At 33.7% G+C, this 20,120-nt stretch overlaps 2 protein-coding genes and 2 non-coding genes across 8 annotated transcripts; 2 read left to right on the top strand and 2 right to left on the bottom strand.

The window, feature by feature from the left end:
* The first annotated feature begins 130 nt into the window (after nucleotides 1–130).
* On the top strand, nucleotides 131–10,514 carry LOC25484050 (E3 ubiquitin-protein ligase UPL4). 5 transcript variants are annotated; one of them, XM_024778687.2, is made up of 18 exons: nucleotides 131–288; nucleotides 1,411–2,068; nucleotides 2,153–2,263; nucleotides 2,407–2,523; nucleotides 2,623–2,781; nucleotides 2,896–3,057; nucleotides 3,878–4,030; nucleotides 4,109–4,230; nucleotides 4,315–5,458; nucleotides 5,620–5,700; nucleotides 5,822–7,033; nucleotides 7,139–7,369; nucleotides 7,462–7,566; nucleotides 9,256–9,336; nucleotides 9,446–9,514; nucleotides 9,616–9,744; nucleotides 9,842–9,925; nucleotides 10,038–10,514. In XM_024778687.2, exons 2-18 carry the CDS (start codon nucleotides 1,445–1,447, stop codon nucleotides 10,101–10,103), a joined length of 4,650 nt encoding a protein of 1,549 aa, XP_024634455.1. In that variant the 5' UTR covers nucleotides 131–288; nucleotides 1,411–1,444; the 3' UTR covers nucleotides 10,104–10,514. The 5 variants fall into 5 exon arrangements, with proteins under 5 accessions (XP_024634455.1, XP_024634447.1, XP_039683593.1 ...); XM_024778679.2 differs by having other exon boundaries at nucleotides 9,443–9,514; XM_024778682.2 differs by having other exon boundaries at nucleotides 191–390; nucleotides 9,443–9,514.
* A 2,134-nt stretch (nucleotides 10,515–12,648) lies between these two features.
* LOC25484049 (riboflavin synthase) lies at nucleotides 12,649–13,948 on the top strand. The gene has a single exon (XM_013612796.3). It carries the CDS (start codon nucleotides 12,728–12,730, stop codon nucleotides 13,553–13,555), a length of 828 nt encoding a protein of 275 aa, XP_013468250.1. The 5' UTR covers nucleotides 12,649–12,727; the 3' UTR covers nucleotides 13,556–13,948.
* A 5,383-nt stretch (nucleotides 13,949–19,331) lies between these two features.
* LOC112418748 (small nucleolar RNA SNORD36) lies at nucleotides 19,332–19,416 on the bottom strand. Its single transcript, XR_003008838.1, has one exon. It is a non-coding gene; the product is annotated as a small nucleolar RNA SNORD36 (small nucleolar RNA).
* Nucleotides 19,417–20,006: 590 nt separating this feature from the next.
* Nucleotides 20,007–20,091, bottom strand: LOC112418745 (small nucleolar RNA SNORD36). The gene has a single exon (XR_003008835.1). It is a non-coding gene; the product is annotated as a small nucleolar RNA SNORD36 (small nucleolar RNA).
* Between the last annotated feature and the right edge of the window lie 29 nt (nucleotides 20,092–20,120).

Raw genomic sequence — 20,120 nt, 5'->3', positions numbered from 1 at the left:
CAAACTATGAGAGAAATTTGTCTCAAAAATTGTCACAAACATTTATACCATTTTTCATTTTACCTCAAGATGATTTTTGATTTAGAAATGAAACAAATTGAGCGTATTAAACTCTTACTTCATTCTTAAGCTTATGAAACCCTATTCCCAAGTTACACCTAAGCACCTATATAGCCACGATCATAACAAAACAAGGATTATGATGGAGGCATTGCATCAAGCTTGACACACCTCTTAGGCACTAAATCCTCCCCAAACAATAAAAATCATCATCAAGGAGACTAATCGGTAATTAACCATATTAATCACCCTCTTAAATACTATTTACACTGTCATCACCACCCTCTTCCTTTACAAGCTTTCTTCCGTGTTCAATCATCCTCTCCTCTGGTTTTCATCAATATCTTTTTCTCTTTTTTCTTTTTTCATTTTTTATTTTCATCGTTTTTTCATTTCTCTTATATAAACATCAATTCAATCGCTTATTGTTTTTCTCTCTCGCCGATGATGAATAAAAATTGTTAAAATCATCATAAAATTGTTAACTTTTTTTTTTGGTACAAAAATCTGGTCTTCGACTTTATCGAACAACGATTAAGAACTATAACTAGGTATTTCATCGGATAAAACCATTCAAATTGTTTTTGTTTTGTTTTTTGTAGTTTTTTCTACTTCATTTGATTGTGTTTGTTCTGTTTTTCACTGATCCTAATTTTTGTTTTCTTTTCTCATTGTGTTTTTTTGTTTCTTTTTATTTCTATTATGGTTGCTTTGTTTGATATTTTGAAGCCTGTATTGTGATGCAACCAAAAGTCAAAGATGGAACCTTTTTGTTTGATTTGGTTATTTTGAGACTCAGGTTTATGGTATGTTTGGCATCACACTGAGTTTGACTGAATCGCGAGCCACCGTGATTTTGCAAAGAACTAAACTTTATAGCTTTTGCAAAAACATGGTGATTGAGTGATTCTGACTAAATCCGCAGTGATGCCAAACATACACTTACTCTTTGGACCGTAATGTGATTTTCGCTGTGTTGGGTTAAAGGAGGCTGTGGTTTGTAATGTTATTATGATGATGTTATGAGAATGCATCATCATGAAAGTGGTTTGTAGCACTATTACTTTTTTGGGAGAGTTAAGGATTATAATGACTAATTAACTGGGGTGATGTTGAAAATCATGAAAAATGGTTGCTTGTGTTGTTTATATTTGACAAAATTTTGAACAATAGAAAAGTTTGGTTGTTGTTATGGATTGGAGTTATGAACTTTCCTTTTCATTTTCTTTCCTAAAAAGAACATAAACAATATCAGTTTTTGGCTTGGAATTCCGACTTATTTGGTCTTTATATGGTTAGGAGTTATACTTTATTCATGAATGTGAATTGACGAGATTTTGAACGACGCAGGGTTCGGTTTCCAATTGGGGAGTAGAAGCAATTAATGGGAAGTAGAGGTCAAAAGCGTCCAGAAATGGTAGATGAACTGCCTGCTGATAAGAGAGCGTGCAGTTCGTTAGATTTTAGACCTAGTTCTTCAACCGCCTCGGTTCAAACCGATATAAGTTCAACACAATCGACAATGGAGCCCCATGATGACATGGATACTTCCTCGTCTGCTTCAAGCCATTCAGAGGAAGAGCCAGAGAAGGATTCAGCTGATGGATCATGTGATTCAGATGAAATGGAGCACTATCATAGCACTCTCCACGAATATCATAGACAGAGACTATCGAGTGATCATGGAAAATTTAAGACTATTATATCAAGCTTGAGTGGACAAACTGAACCTTCTGGTCAGTTGGCTGTACTCACTGAACTCTGCGAAGTTCTGTCATTTTGTACAGAGGGTTCAATCTCCAGCATGACTTCAGACTTGTTATCACCACTACTTGTAAAGCTTGCAAAGCATGAGAGTAACCCAGAGATAATGTTGTTATCTATAAGGGCTATCACTTATATATGTGATCTGTATCCTCGATCGGCTGGTTTTCTTGTTCGTCATGATGCTGTTTCTGCTTTATGTCAAAGGTTACTAACTATTGAGTATCAAGACGTAGCCGACCAGGTAATTGGTACTTCCTTGTTTGTAAGATATGTTTTTCATTTTTTTTTTAATAGATTGTAAGTTATAGCTATTGTATCTATCCAGTGTCTACAAGCATTGGAGAAAATATCGAGAGAACAACCACTTGCTTGCTTACAGGCAGGGGCAATTATGGCTGTTCTGAATTATATTGATTTCTTCTCAACAAGCATACAGGTAAGCATCTAATACAAAGGCATCATCTTCATAAGTATTGACAGTTCATTTTTGGTTCAAAAATTTGAAATAAAAAATATTTTAAATCATTAGATTGGAGAATAGTTTTCTCATTTTACCAATGTATCTTTTCCCTCTCACAGCGAGTGGCTCTTTCTACTGTGGTGAACATATGCAAGAAGCTTCCCTCAGAAAGCCCCACACCTTTCATGGAGGCTGTGCCCATATTATGCAATCTTCTTCTATACGAGGATCGGCAGGTACCGATGATTGGACTTTAGATATTACATTTACGTATTTGTTGTGGGTTTGATTTCCTTTTTTGTATTCTTTACTGAAGTGCAAATGTACTTCCACAGCTTGTCGAAAACGTTGCTACCTGCTTAATCAAAATTGTTGATCGAGTTTCTCATTCCTCAGAAATGTCGGATGAACTTTGTAAGCATGGATTGATTCAACAGGTCACACATCTCTTAAGTGTAAATGGCCGAGCAACTCTATCCCAATTAATTTATAATGTAAGCAATTTTTTATATGCTATTTTCATATCCTATATTTCTCCTTTTTTTTTTTTTACGTTTATGAACTTTGATGTTGTTTTGAAATTATGAATCTATTATTTTGCTTGACAGGGTTTGATAGGATTACTTGTCAAACTTTCATCGGGATCAGTCGTAGCCTTCAGAACTTTATATGAGCTAAATATAAGCATCACATTGAGAGATATATTATCTGCATTTGACCTCTCACATGGTGTATCAACGTCTCAGCTTGTTGGTGGACACTGTAATCGGGTATGAGGCTTGGATTTGTTCTGTTTTTGTCTTTGGTGTGCAGCTATAGGGTTTGATAAGTTTCCTGTTTACGAGTTGATTTATATTGTTATAGTCGTTATAGTTGTTGTAACGAGTTCAGTAGTTGGCAATTTTTTCATATCGATTGTGATAATAATGCAAGACTATAGTTAAATGTTCATTTGTGAGAATCTAAGCCAATATCCCTATGTAGCCCCTAAAAGTATCCTTTATCTACACATTAACAGTAACTTGGTACTTAAAAACTCTCGTCATGATAGGGTATAGGGAGGGGTCTGATTCATTGTGAGTCTGTTGTAGGAAGTCTTACCTTGCTTTTTTTAAGAGGTTGATTTCACAACTCGAACATGGGACTTCCTAGTCACATTGCAGTAAGAAAGAAATTTAGGATAAAGAGAAATTTAGGTCTGATTGTCATTGGATATCTGAAGTTTAGGAAATTTAGGAAGTCTTTATGGTTCAGTGAAAAATGTATCTAGAAGGCTGCAATAAGACACGTTGAAATATAATACTTGTTGAATACAAGTGGTGGATTGCTTTATTCTGTTTCAAAATTATACCATTCAATTCTATTTTGAGTGTCTTTAATTCATGACATGAACTACACAGTAAATTTGTTAAAAGCTTTTGGAGTTAAAATTACTATGTTGGTAGCAATTGTTGAATTTCGATCTTTGTATTTATCTAGCAGTGTCAGTCTGAAACAAGGCAAGGTTTTTCTTGTAATTGATTCTTGTTTGTGTGTTTTGTAAGATTTGAGCAGTGTAAAAGGTTTTCTTATTGTTTGTTGACCTTCTAGGTATATGAAGTACTCAAATTGCTGAATGAACTTCTCCCTGGCCTGGAAAAAGATCTGAATAATCAACTAGCATTGGACAAAGAATCCTTCCTAGCTAATCATCCAGATCTCCTGCAGAAGCTTGGGATGGATGTGTTTCCCATGTTGATCCAGGTTAGCTAATTTTCTTCTAGTTAGCTCAATACTCTACCGTTTTTATTACAATTAAATACCTATCTCATCTTTGCACAGGTGTTTAATTCTGGTGCAAGTTTATCCGTTTGCCATGGATGTCTATTTGTCATGTACAAGTTTGTTTGTTTGACCAAATCCGGCATGCTTGTGGAGCTTCTTAAGAACGCCAATATTTCAAGGTGAAACGGGCTTTCTTATCCTTGGAGTTGCTATATTATTTATATTTTGTTTAAGGTATTGACTTTATCTGGTTAATGTGACAGTTTTTTGGCTGGAGTTTTCACTCGGAAGGATCATCATATGATAATGTTAGCCTTACAGATTGCTGAGATAATCCTTCAAAATTTTTCTGATATTTTCTTGAAGTTATTTATAAAGGAGGGTGTCTTTTTTGCCATTGAGGCACTCTTAACACCAGAAAGATCATCAAAATTGGTGTACCCTAGTGGCATTCAACTGTCGTTAGACTCTGGTCAAAGGTCTGCTTCTAGAGAGGTCCCCAAGTGCCTGTGTTACACTTTTTCAACTGCCCAATCTCCTACATCATCCGAAACCAAAAAGTGCAAACTTGACAAAGACTCTGTTCATTACCTTGCAGAGCATATTAAAACAAAATACTTGGCACCAGAATTATATGATTCTGAGAAAGGATTGACTGATATTTTGAAGAATCTCAGAGCACTGTCTAGTGATTTGTTGAGCATGTCGACTGACGTAGGTGCTCTTACTGTGCATGAAGAGAAGATCAATAGGGTACTGGATCAAATTATGGACAAGCTCATTGGCAAGGAAGAAGTTTCTACTTTTGAATTTATTGAGAGTGGAGTTGCAAAAGCACTTCTTAATTATTTATCACTTGGCCACTATATGGGGGAAAACAAGGGGATGCATGGTGTTTTTGGTCATAATGCTGTGATAGAAAAACGATTTGAGGCTTTAGCTAGTATATGCTTACGTACTTTTCAGCCTCTCTCTGGCGACACACCCCTTTCTATATTAATCAGGAATCTGCTGAGTGCACTGACTTCATTGGAAGCTTTTCCTATTATTCTGAGCAACGTACAAAAAATGAGAAATTCGTTTGCTACCGTTCCTAATGGATGTGCCGTTCCTTACCCTTGCCTGAAAGTACGTTTTGTCAAGGAGGAGAAAGAAACTTGCTTGAGTGACTGTGCTGAGGATTTTTTTACTGTCGACCCTTTTTCTTCTTTGCACTCAATTGAAAGATATCTATGGCCAAAGGTCAGCGTAAAAAGTGCAGAGGATGAGAAATTTTCATCTAGTCAAGTAGTGTTGCAACCTGAAAGTCCACCGCTTCAATTGCCATCAAATACAAGGTCCTGCGTAGATGAAGTTCCAGCAATCTCAGAACGTGCAGGCATGTCGACAGATCTATGTGAAACACAGGTAATATTTGTAACCACAGTCAGTGGTTTACTGAAGTGGCAGCCTATTTATGCGTTTTCCCCTAGTAAATTTATCTTGTTCTTAGGGAATAAGGGGTTGTTTCTTAAATTAGTGTTTTGTTTTTAAAAAAATGAAGAATTTCAACTATACTGGTTCTGCAGGGGGAAGAGCCAAAGACAGCACATCCTAGACCTGATCAAGCAGTCAATGTGAATGCTGGGGAATCATCTTCAGGAATTCAGGTTTAATCTTGTTACCAGTTAGTTTATAATGAAGAAATTTTTTGCATGTTAATTGTGTCAAAGTATGTTTATAGTTATGTTACACTTGCATATATTTAAATTTTTGTGTCTTATCTAACAGATTGCAGAACAAGAAATGCATTTTGTTGCAGAACCAGACTCAAAACTAGGAAAAGAGCATCCTGCATCTTGTAGCAACAAAGCTGCTGATAAACTTATTTTTTACCTTGAAGGACAACCTCTGGATCATAAATTGACTCTATATCAGGCAATTCTTGGCCAAATAATAAAACAAAATGGTAGTGGTGTTAGTGCAAAATTGTGGAGTCACGTGCATGCATTAACCTATAGAGCAGCTGTGAAACCTGAGGACATAATGCCTTCGGATTGTCATTCTTCATCTCAAGATTTTCCTCATGATAAAGTTTTAGCATTTTATCAGCGGACACCTTTTTTATCAGACATGTTCTATAGTGAACTTGTTTCTGATTTGGAGAAGTCAAGTCCAACTTATGATATTCTGTTTCTTCTTAAAAGCTTGGAAGGCATGAACAGATTTATTTTTCATCTCATGTCACGCGAAAGAATGTGTGCTTTTGCTGAAGGTAAAGTTGATAATCTAGATAGCCTAAAAATAACAGTTCCTTCTGTCCAACTAAATGAGTTCGTGAGCAGTAAGTTGACAGAGAAGCTGGAGCAACAGATGAGGGACTCTATGGCAGTCTGCATTGGCAGTATGCCTTTCTGGTGTAATCAGTTAATGGCATCTTGTCCTTTCCTATTCAGCTTTGAAGCAAGATGCAAGTACTTCAAACTGGCAGCATTTGGTCAGCCACGAATACCACATAATAACTCTGAAACAGTAAATGACAGGCGACTGAGCCATGGTGCATTGCCTCGAAAGAAGTTTTTAGTTTACCGCGACCGGATCTTGGAGTCTGCTACACAAATGATGAAACTACATGCCAGTCATAAAGTGGTTCTTGAAGTGGAATATGATGAAGAAGTGGGCACTGGTCTTGGACCAACTTTGGAATTTTATACCTTGGTGTGTCAGGAGTTACAGAAGTCTGGTTCGGGCATGTGGAGAGAGGATGCTTCTTCATACACCATAAAGACAAACTTGCAGGCTGAGGAAACAGGAATCCATTCTCTTTATGGACTCTTTCCTCGTCCATGGTTGTCAACACAAGATACATCTGGTGGCATACAGTTCTCTGAAGTAACAAATAAATTTTTCCTTTTAGGTCAAGTTGTTGCTAAAGCACTTCAAGATGGAAGGGTCTTAGATCTCCACTTTTCTAAAGCATTCTATAAACTTATTCTTGGAAAGGTAATTGATTTTGGGTGCAATTAATGAAACTTCATACGAGCTTGCAACTTGTAGTAAGATGAAAACTGACTTAACCTTTCTATTTGCTTATAACTTTTTTTTTAGGAACTTTATCTTTACGACATACAGTCACTTGATCCTGAGCTTGGTAGGGTACTGCATGAGTTTCAAGCACTAGTTAACAGGAAATTTTGTTTGGAATCGGTCTGTGAAGGGAATTCTGAGTTGGAACAGGGACTAAGCTTTAGAGATTCCAGAATTGAGGATCTTTGTCTTGATTTTACTCTTCCTGGGTATCCTGATATTGTTCTTGCTTCAGGGTCTGATCACACCATGGTAAAATATTGCTTGATATTTTTGCATTGCAATTTTTGTTCCAACCCTTTTATTGTTGGAATATAAACTTAATATTTCATCCTGTTTGGTAGGTAAATATGAGAAACCTGGAGGATTATGTTTCACTTATTGTTGATGCAACTGTCAAGTCTGGAATTTCAAGACAGGTGGAAGCCTTCAAATCCGGCTTTAACCAGGTCTCTCACTTTGTCTTGATAATAGTTGGAATAATTTAACCATAACCTTTTTGGTTGTGTTATATTCACTGTCACTATAGAAGTTTAAGAGAATAGCATCTAACGTGAACAAAAAAGCCCCAAAAGTTGGGGTTTACATAATAATACATGATGAACAAAAAAATGAATATGGGCTTGAAACTAATTTCTATTTATAAGAAGCTTTTTCAATCAATTGCATGGTCTGAAGGGCCACATCACATGAGGTCATGGGTTCAATTTGTGAACTAAATAAGTTTATAGAGAATATTAATTTAAGGGATTGTTTCATTCAAGGAAAAGTGTTCTGTTTAATTTCTTATTTTAATTAAGAATTACAAAATTGCTGCTCAACTTCCAACCTTGTTTTCCTTTATTCTCTGTGTATGCAAAGTTTTATACAGAAAACAGTGAAAATAAATTGTTATTTTCATTATTGCTTGTATTAATACTTAAAAACAAATAATAAAGTGAAAACAAAATGAACGCTTTTGCAATTATTAATGAAAACAAAAATGAAAAATATTTTCTCAAATCGAACAGTTAGACTTTGTTTGGGAGTTTGGAGGGGAGGGGAGGGTTTTGGAAAAAAGAAAGTAGCATGTGGAAAAAATTGAAGACATTGGGAGGAGAGGGTTATGGAGGTTAATCTTTTATTCACAATACAAAATCCCCCTTGTTTGGGGGGAACTAAAAAATTGTATTGGGGGGTTTTGGAGGGGTTATATGATTTTTTCAAATCCAATCAATGCTGTGATAATATTCTTAAAATTTAAAATATATTAATCAATAAACATTAGTTTATCATTCTCTAAAAAATTGTTCTTTCGAAAAATGTGGATAAGATTTTTCCATTTTTCTATATATTTCCATCCCCCCAAACTCCCAAACTAAGCCTTAGAATCGCAACAAGTTTCAGAGCCGGATGGGAAAGAAAGAAAATAGAAGCATTATTGCAATTTTTTTTCGTTTAATAAGAAGTTAGATTGATTATTTTAGGGAAATGCTAACTTGTGCCCTTAAGGCACAAGTTAAAAAGCTAAAGATGGAATTACTTTTTTGTCATCAAAAGGTTAATTATTTACTGTAACCTTTTGTCATTTTCGTCCACTGGAATAATTTGACTTAATAGAAGGATAAAAGTCCACAAGTCCTAGTTACATCTTACCGTTATATGTGCTGTCTGGTGTTGATTGTGTTCTTTCATTCTGTGGTCTTATTTATATTTTGGGATCTGCAATCAGCTGTTATGGTGTTTACTGTTTAGGACCATTACCGGTTTTATAATTTCTGCCTATGTTCCCAGGGTCATTACACACAGCTGTTAAATTTTATCGCTTATCTTTGTCTATGTTGTTGGCATCGACATTTTCTTGTACTTCATTTTGTGCTCTTGTTTTCTTTACGCTTTTAAATGCTGAAATATATTAATAGTTAGAACTGGGATTCTGCACTGGAACTTGGGAAAAAATGGGATATGTGAGAAGTTTGTTGCTTAAGATTCGGAATCTAATTGACTAATTCAATGCAAAACCTTTGTTTAATATATTGTCCGAACTAGGTTTTGTGTCTTTACTGCCAAAGTCATTTCTTATTTATATATATAAGACCGCTCATGAATTTCTTATCTATCATCGTTGGGATTCTCATTTTTTTTTTTTAAACTTGTAGGTTTTTCCCATTGAAAATCTTCAGATTTTCTACGAAGAAGAACTTGAGCGTATTCTTTGCGGAGAGGATGATTCTTGGGCTGTATGTATAATTTATTTTAATCAATTTGTATATATGTCATTTTCTATTAGAGCGGGATGAAACTTTTTGTTTGAAAAATGGTTTGATTATAGTAATGCCTTGTTAGCAGATCAATGAGCTCGCAGATCACATTAAGTTCGATCATGGTTACACAGCTAGCAGTCCTCCCATTGTTAATGTAAGGATACATGTAACTTTAAATATTCTTTCAATCTTATTATGTTCGGAATTCTTTTTTTTTTTTTTTTTTGGACTGAATTTCTGTCGTCAACAACTCAGTTGTTGGAAATTATCCGAGAGTTTGACCATGGCCAACGACGAGCATTCCTCCAGTTCGTGACCGGCACACCTCGGCTTCCTCCAGGAGGATTGGCATCTCTCAATCCGAAGTTGACTATTGTCCGAAAGGTGTACAGATTTTACTGATACACTCTATTTTTTACCTTTTTTACACTTAACATGTCCTTTTTCTTTGTAACATCTTATATTCTTGTGTGTTCAACAGCATTGTAGTAACCAAGCAGACACAGACCTACCTAGTGTGATGACTTGTGCAAATTACCTTAAGCTACCTCCGTATTCGTCAAAAGTACCGCATCAGTTTTCTTTTCCTCTGCTTCTAACTTTTAAACACTAAAAACACTTTTTATTTTTATTTTTTTAAAAAGATCTATATATTCTGACACTTAATTGAATTTCAGGAAAGGATGAAAGAGAAGCTCTTGTATGCCATAACAGAGGGTCAAGGATCTTTCCACCTTTCATGACTTCATTCTCTTGACTGAATCAGCTTATTTGGATTTTGAAGGTGTAATTATTAGGGTGATTGGTAGCAATGTAGATAAGGGTATTTAACTAGTTGCTAGCAGTGCTGATCACAGCAAGTTACTTTCTTGGGGACAAAGCTTTCTGTCTTCACTGACTACAATTGTTGGGGGGTGTATATAGCCTGCTGAATGCTGATGGTTAGCTGTTTTTTGGATTGTGTCCGCTGTATAGAAACAAACGGAGTGCAATTTAATTAGTCATGCTTTTTGATATTTTTTGTACAGTATTTAGTATTGGGACCTTAATGATTAATAGCCGTTTACCTGGTAGCTTTGTTCCCTTTGGTACATCTGCTGTTACTTTATTATATATGATATTATTTTCGATTCGATGAAATTTCATTCTACCTTTTTACTGATGTATTTATGGATTGTGACTGCAGTATAAACACTTTAGAATATTGTTTTCGAAAGCTTGAGTTCTACCTCTTGTAGTCTTGGGTAATGGAAATTTTGATGCCAGCTAATAAAAATGTTGGGATACTCGGACCAAGTACTAAGTTCTGTTCAGAACGGAGAAACTTTGCTGAAAGATGTTATTATTTTTTTTGAAAATCATGTATGTAACATACAATTTGTTTTTAGGGTGTGTTTGGATGGAAGGTTTAGGAGGGAAAAGGAGTGGAGGGTTTATTTTTTATTTTTAAATTACACATTATGAAATGTTTTATAAAAAATTAACATATTAACATGATAATATAATACTTCATACACCTTCAATCCAAACACATCCTTAAAAAAATCTATTTGCAGTAAAACCCAAGGTTCTCAAGCCATTTTCTAGGAAATGCAAGGTATTTATTTAATGTTGATGTGATATGTATGTTAGCGTGGGCATAACTTACAAGCCAATCAATAATTAGTATTTTGTTAATGATTTCAGTTGTAGATTGTAAAGACCAAATTGTGTTTAATTATACGAAGACATTGTATTCTAATTGAATTTAATTTTTATGATCTGTTTGAACAAAAAAATTATATATCATAAGTAGCGATATAAGATGAGGTATCTGTCTTTCAAACTCACCTGATGTTTCACCCTATCTCTTGAATAAGAGTGATATTTGAATAAGTTACATGATGCTGGTAATGAGCTAATATTACTTTTGGTCTCTATAATATGAGTTAAATTTGATTTTAGTCTTAGCAAAAATGATTTCACCTCTATCATTTTGTATTTCTTTACTTTTGGTCCTTGTTAGAATATGAGTCATGACCTTCAAAAAAACTCAAACATTTGAAGACTAAATCCATATTAATCACCATATATATATAATTTACTCTGCACCTTCCGGTTGATTATGCATGATGCATGTTGAAAAGCATGCATTTTAGAAAACTTGCATGATGCGTAAAAAAAATAAAAAACTTGCATGATTCGCGTTTCATATGCATTCCTCTTTTTTAATTTTAAAATCATTGAAAACATGTTACCATGCCTCTTATATGAATTGAATTAATATAGTATGTATTTAGGGAGCTTCTCCGGTACATAGGAAATTGATTTTTTTGAAAAAGTTAATTTTAATTTTAATGTTTGATTCATTTTTAAATTGTTGATTATTAATTAATGATCAATAGTAATTCATCTAGCAATGTTTGCAACATCTTGGACTTACAGGTACTATTTTATCGTTGAAATCTTTAACATGCAAACAGAGGTGATGATATTATGTGATAGTCTTAAGCGTTACACTTTGTGGGGGTGTTACGTTTATAACAAGGTATGATAAAATTAGATTAAGTGTAGTCTTGTTAATATGATGAATTGATGATACTATGAGGACCGAACCTTTGATGCCATTGTACAAACGGTGGGTGTTACTCATTACATTTTTGATGTCATAGTGTTAACTTCACAAAAAAAGTTATTTTTATGACTTCACCATAGAATTTTTCATGTATTTAAGGATGCTTTATCACATCAATTTATGAATATTTTTATTTGAAAGATTGTTAACTAATGAATATGAGAACAATTGTCATATTTATTAATTGACGCGTCAACATATTATTAAATATATGTGCAAAATAAGTGTACATTGATAAAACATATTAATTAAACTCCTCTTATTTATTATCAAATTTAATTTTATTTGCACACACCGACAATAATTTTTTTTACGCATACGTTCAATCAAATCACGTAAATTTTTAAAAAGAAATTTTAGAAATTAACATATAAATAATTTTATCAGAAATATACTATGATGTGATTTGATTAAATATATACATAAAGTAATTTTATTAGAAATTAATCTCAACTAAGAGTTTAATTGATATGCTTCGCTAGTGTATATCAATTTTGAGTCGTGTTAATTATTTATAGGAAACTTTTAGAACAATTATATATTTACAAAGAAAATGATGTATTGACACAAATATTAAAACAATCGAGGGAAAAAGTAAAAATAAAATGATAAAAGATAAAGTTGCTATAAAATTGTATAAAATGGTTGACAAATATTATTTGTCTTATTTATAACCCAACATGAACAATCCACAGTTGCTAGCCTGAATTGAACCATACGAAGGAAGTCAAACACAACACAACCACAACTAAAATGGCTGCTTCTTCTGCTTCATTTTCCGTCACCTTAACAGCAAAAACCCTAACAATCACTTCTCACACCCCCCATTTCCGATTCAAACCCTCCCCTCTTCGCATCTTCCTTCAATCCACCCGCAAACCCATCACCCTCCGCACCAACGCCTATATCCCAATCCAATGTCTCTTCACCGGTCTCGTCGAAGAAATCGGCACCGTCAAAAAACTCGGCGAATCTCCTAACGGCGGTTTCGACTTACAACTCAACGCTAAAACCGTCCTCGACGGCGTCAGCCTCGGTGACAGTATCGCTGTCAACGGCACATGCCTCACCGTAACAGAATTCGACCAAATCGCTTCTGATTTCACCGTCGGTGTAGCCCCAGAAACTCTGAGAAAAACATCTCTCCTCGAACTCGAACCCGGTTCACCGGTGAATCTCGAAAGAGCGTTAACTCCGTTGAGTAGAATGGGTGGACATTTTGTTCAAGGTCACGTGGATGGCACGGGGGAGATTGTTTCGATGATTCCTGAAGGGGATTCGTTGTGGGTGAAGATTAGGGTTGAGAAGAAGGAGTTGTTGAAGTATATTGTTCCTAAAGGGTTTATTGCTGTGGATGGGACTAGTTTGACTGTGGTTGATGTTTTTGACGATGAAGGTTGTTTCAATTTTATGTTGGTTGCTTATACTCAGAATAAGATTGTTGTTCCCATGAAGAAGATTGGTCAAAAGGTTAATCTTGAAGTTGATGTTCTTGGTAAGCATGTTGAGAGGCTTCTTAGTAGTGGTTTTGTTCCCTCCATTGCGCCGAATTCTTTATGGTCTTCATCACAGGAGCAGTAGCTTATTTGATTTCTGTTTATTTTTATAAGCTCGAGTATAGTTTACTAAGAAAAGCTTTTAGCTTATACGAAAATAGTTTGATTTTATTTTATCTTCTGTTATCAAAATAATTTATATATAAGCATTTACATGATAAGTGCTTATACTATAAGTGTTAAATTAAATTGTTTATCCTAACAAAGATTATGTATTGTTCTCCTTTTTTGAAAAGCAAAATATAAACAAAAAGGGTGGTTTTGTATGTTTGTGTGTGAGGTTAATTGTTTGTTATACAAGAGTTGGTGGTAAATAGTGAGTTTGCATTTGGTGACTTTGTAGTGAAGCTTTAAAAAGGTGAGCTTGATTACGCTGATTGAGCTATTATAAACTATAATTGGAGGTTCTTATTCTCAATGTATGGTTATTTGTTAGTATTATTGATATTGACTCTGGTTTTTGTCTTTGCGATTCAATCTATCTATTTTTTTTTTCTTTATCATTAATAAAAAATGGTTCAATTCACAAAGCTTTGAAGCTGCTTCTTTTTCTTTTGAAGATTATAGTAATGTGCGATTTCTGAGATTACTTTCATAAGAGACTGAATACCCTGATATCATTAGCCACTTGTTGGTGGATGTTTTTTGATGCCATTGGGGATGTTAATTTGTATGATTGTATCAGTTAATGATTATGAAATGTTGAGATATATGCAAGTTATTTGTAGGGCAGCTTCAACTTCCATAGTTATTCAACATTCTATTATGATTCTCTTGGCAATAGCATTTGCCTGTAACACAATTGGATGCCGTGTAAATTTTGTGGTAATTGCAGGATTGAGGGAGGCAGTGTATAGAAAGATTTGAGTCTCTTGAAATCTATTATGTTTCTGTGTATTTAGCTTTCATGTGTGTTATAAATGATGTACAACAATTGATCCTGGAACGTGCATACTGATTTTATAACTTACACAAGTCTGACTGGTGAAGATTACATTAACTGTTAGCAGCTTTAAATGTTGGATTTCATATACAGTAAATAACAACCAGCTTGGGGTGAATGTGTTTGTTTCACATGTTAAACCAGGGTAGTTGATTTTCTTTTAGTTAGCTAAAGTAATCTCAAGATTTCTCCCATGATAAAGTTTTAACATTTTATCAGCGGACACCTTTTTTTACCAGACATGTTCTATTGTGAACTTGTTTCAGATTTGGAGAAGTCAAGTCCAACTTATGATATTCCTTTTCTTAAAAGCTTGGCACGCATGAACAGAGTTATTTTTCATCTCATGTCATGCGAAAGAATGTGTGCTTTTGCCGAAAGTAAAGTTGATAATCTGGATAGCCTAAAAATAACGGTTCCTACTGTCCAACTACTAAATGAGTTTGTGAGTCGTAAGTTGACAGAGAAGCTGGAGCAACAAACGAGGGAGTCTTTGGTAGTATGCCTTTCTGGTGTAATCAGTTAATGGCTTATTGTCCTTTCCTATTCAGCTTTGAAGCAAGATGCAAGTACTTTAAACTGGCAGCATTTGGTCAGCCACGAATACCACCTCACAATAGTGATGATAACTTATCTCTCATATGCAAGTACGCATTGAAAGATGCAAGTCTCTCGAAATCTACTATGTTTCTGTAGGCTTATCTTACATATGTGTAATAAATTATGTGCAATAATTGATCCCGGAAGTGGAACGTGCATAGTGATAATAACTTATACAAGTCTGTCTAGTGTAGATTACATCGGCTCTTAACAGCTTTAAAGGTTGGATTCCATGTCAGTAAACAACAACCAGCTTGGGATGGATGTGTTTGTTTCACATGTTAATCCAGGCTAATTTATTTTCTTGTGATTAGCTAAAATACTCTTTCACTTTTTATTACATTTCATCAGTGTTGTCAATGGCAGAAGGCCAAAATTTTGCGTTATAAACACGCAACGGTGGGCATTCCTTCACAAATTGCCTATGGCGGTTGTCCAAAAATCCGCCATTTTACAACACTACGTTTCAATGCGTACTTAATATTTGCACACATGTTTAATTTTGCTGCAAGTTTATATGTTTGTCGTGTGTTTTTTGTGAGCAATATGTTTGTCATGGATGTCTATTTGTCATGTACAAGTTTGTTTGTTTGACCAAATGTGGCATACTTGTGGAACTACTTAGGAATGCCAGTATTTCAAGGTGAAGCATGCCATTGGTGTACCCAGTATTTAGCGGTATTCAGCTGTTGGTAGAATCTGGTCAAAGGTCCTCAAGTGCCTATGTTACACTTTTCAGCTGCCCTATCTCCTGCATTGTCAAATTTCAAACATGCCTTTGTTTATAATCTTGCAGAGCATATAAACAAAGGAAAATGCTTAGAACTGGAATTATATGATTCTGAGAAAGGATTCGAAAAGGATAATATAAAGAAAACGTTGTCTTAGATGCATGATCTAAAACTGTGCATTCAATTGCACAATTACCGCATGTTTAACATAAGCGATATATTGATATATGAATAGGAAAATGCTAACAAGTATCCTTGATGCACTTGTTAAAAAGTTTAAAGAGAAAATTTTGCCTTAGAAATGATGTATTCAACACATTGAAAGTTTAAAAAGTAATTTATTCTGCGTAAAATTTGTAAATTACTTCTATTTTTTAATCCTTAACTAGTGCTCTAAGGGTATCTGTTTACAAGACGCATATTAATATATGCTACGTATCGGAATAGATTTTGTGGTGTCCCAGACAGTTAATTATTGTGTAACGTATAAATAATTGATGCTATTAATTAATATTAATTAATGTTATTAATATAATTGATGTTATTAATTAATGTTATTTATATCGTTTGAGGACGAGCAATGTTTAAGTCTTAGATCACCCTTAGTTTAATGAAGCCTTTGAGTGAAATGCATGACCTACTTATATGTGTCTATTTAGTTGTTGTGATAATAGTTTTTTTTTTTTTTTTTTTTCATTACTCGAGGCTGAGGAATGATTCAAGTTTGGAGGTGTAATAACGGACAAATATGTCACTTATTAATTGCTTTTATCTCCCATTATCAGTGATCCTCGAGTGCATGCAAAGCCTATTTAACATTTAATTTTATTAGGATAGCTTCATGGAATAACCAATAAGCAATTAACAATTTTATTTCATCGTCTGCTCAAATGATCATGGTTCAAACTATAAAAAATAGTAAATTTTTTTACAAATAATACCATAACTCACAATATCTCTTCAATATATTTCATGAGATTAAAAATCATCACAAAAAATTTCTACAATAAACTCAATCAATTGATTAAATTGAATATGCTTCAAATAATTAAAAATAAAATGAAGTGTCTCTGATAGTTTAAGAATCATAAGGGATTCCCAATAATTTGTTTCTAAATTATAAAAAAATTCTAAGAAGATTCACAATATATATTAGAAGGAGTGTTTTAGCAACATGCATCTTTGAGTGTGTTTAGCCACTTTTTAGTTATGACTTGCTAAAACAATCATTCTAAAAAATAAGTGGATGTATTTTATCCAATGCTCGTGGGAGTTGATAACTTACACCCACTTATTTTTTAGAATGTGTGTTTTAGCAACATTCACATTAAGGTGTATTTAACAATTTTTTAGTTATATCTTTGCTAAAAACACCTTAATAAAAATTAGTTGGTGTATCCTAGCAAACCCACATATATATATATATATATATATATATATATATATATATATATATATATATATAGAGAGAGAGAGAGAGAGAGAGAGTGTGTGTATCAAGTGAGAGGACATTTTATAATGAGAGGGTGAGAGGAAATAATCTGGACTGTTGGATGATGAGTCAATAATTAGTGTTTTTAATATAATATTTGAGTCCGTTTTATTTAGATTTGATTTGATTTTATTTAATATTATTTCCTTTTTAGAACTATTTTACTTCAATTGCAAGTTATTTAATTTCAGGAACAAATAATTGAAAGATTGAGTTTTGGAGCAAAAGAAAGAGGATTTGGGGCTGATTCGGGTTGAAAATACGAAGAATGAAGACAAAAATATGATTTCCCCAAGTCATAAGCTTGGCACGGCTCGTGCCACCAGCCACACGGCCTTGCCACCTCCCAGGACACTCTTTTGCTGCTTCTGCTTGAAAGACAAGCTACCTATTTCTGACCTAAAAGCCCGTGGTTTCTTGTGGAACATTATAGTGATGTATTGCTTAGGTTTTAAGTCGTTATATACTATAAATAGAGTAGTTAGCTATCATAACAATCCATCTTTTGTTCTTGAAATTCAATAGTGACAATTGTTTTCTCTTAATAAAAGTTATCCTTTTCTTTATTTTATTTTATGTTCTTCTTCTTCTTCTCCTCTATGTTTACGATGAACATGAGTGAGTAGACTCTTCTTGTCTTGGGATTGTAGGGTAAGTCTAAATGACATAACCCTAATCAAACCAAGCCTTGAACCCTAATTTTATATAAATATACTTTCTAATCTAATTTCACTGTTATCATAATGAATTAACAAATATCAAACTCATAAAGCGAAAGTGGAGGGCTAATATTTGTTAATTCATCATCTCAAATATCAATTCATAAAGCGAAAGTGGAGTTTCGATATTGGAACAAGTGAAATTAGACAAGGATTACAAAACATGAGAATAGTCTAGCAAACCTTGAGACATATAAAGTTTCGTTCTTCAAGGATTCTATTAGCAATCAACCATGATAATAGGCTTGATTGCTAGAGGAACGCACTCACTGAAACCGAAAGAAGATGTGATAGGCTTATGAGAAACTTGTCTTTAGAAAGTAAATCCAATATAAAATTATGGTTTAGGGTTTGTTTGTGAAGGGCTTGTTATTTAGATGAACCAATAAATCCCAAGGCGCTTTTTATTAATTGTTATTTTAAATCTCTAAAAATCCAAACTTTGCAACTGAACTTTTCTCTAATCACCCATAAAAGTTGATTGAATTAAACAACTCCCTGTCGGAACGATACTCTCCTTTATTACTACTTCGATAAACCGTGCACTTGCAAATTTATCACATCATTGGATCAAAATCAACGCCTCAGATTAAATTGTTCTTTAAAAAGGGTCACATACTACATCCTACACCTTTCCTCTTCTCTACTTCATCGTTCTCTCTCTCTCACTAGTGATTTCTCTTCCTCCCAATCCCATGTACTGTTTCTGTGTTCCATTTCTTCCATTTTTTTCTTAAAAAATCTGTATGTATTTAAATCAACTTCCCAGAACATGACGTTTGAAGATCCATTTTTTTTACCAACCTGAAGATCCAATTGTTGGAACTTAAAAGCATGAAATTTCTTTAAAAGGGAGAAAAATCATGGAAACGAGAAAATTTACTTGTGATCTTTTTTTAAGGTTGTTATTCCTTATCCCTAGTGTCTTAAACTTCTTCAATTACCAAGTTGCAATTGAATCGAGATCCATTCAAATTGGGTTTAACACGATGATAGTTAAGTGCATCCAACAGTGAGAAAATTAATAAACAATAAATTCATCTAGTTTCGATTAATTTAATTTTTAAATAAATTTGGATAATGTTGTTTGAGAATAGGCGGTGATGGAAATTTAGTTTGAGTGCAGGAAGAAAGAGGAGTGGGTCACGATGAATGCTTGGAGAAGAAAGACAACGTTTCAATTTCAGCTTGGGAAACGAAAAAGAGAGTCTCACGTGAGTCATTAAAAGTAACATTTAATCGTAACCATCTCATCTCTCATTCTAAAATGTCCTCTCACTTGATAGACCCTCTATATATATAGATTAAGTATGATTTGAGCATCAACTTTAAAAAGCTCGATTAGAATAGCTTCATGGAATAACCAATAAGCAATTATCGATTTTATTTCATCATCTGCTCAAATAATCATACTGTCACAGTTTCAAGCTACCAAAAAGAATACCATGAGTCATTCACCCTTTTTTAAATATTAACTAAGTATGGTTTGAGCATGAGTTTTAAAAAGCTCGATTAGGATAGTTTCATGAAATAATCAATAAGCAATTAATGGTTTTATTTCATCATCTGCTCAAATAATCAAAGTCTTGAGCAACCAGAAACAAGTAAAAAGAAGCTACATATAATACCATAGTTCACAATTTTTCTTCAAATATTTCATGAGATTTAAAATCATAATAAAAATATTGTTGACGCAAACTCAATCAATGGTTAAATGGGATAGACTCCAATACTTAAAAATTCAATGAAATCTCTCTAACACTTTAAAAAATAAAAGGGACTCCCAATATTTTATTTTCAAAATATATAAAATTGGTTTCTATAATAGATTTATAACGATGTGCTTAGTTGACTACTAAAGACAACAATTTTGTTTAGGATAAAATAAATCTGCTTATAGATTTATTCTCATTGAAATAATTTTCAATTTACATCATTGTAATATTATATACAATGGGTCATCCACCATATTTGTTATATTAAGTATGATTTGAGCATCAGTTTTAAAAAGCTCAATTAGGATAGCTTCATGGAATAACCAATAAGCAATCAATAATTTTATTTCATCATCTGCTCAAATAATCATAGTTTAAAGCTACCAGAAA

The sequence above is a fragment of the Medicago truncatula genome, chromosome 1 (assembly GCF_003473485.1).
Source record: "Medicago truncatula cultivar Jemalong A17 chromosome 1, MtrunA17r5.0-ANR, whole genome shotgun sequence".
Classification (NCBI taxonomy): Eukaryota; Viridiplantae; Streptophyta; class Magnoliopsida; order Fabales; family Fabaceae; genus Medicago; species Medicago truncatula.
This window is presented reverse-complemented; position numbering and strand designations above follow the sequence as displayed.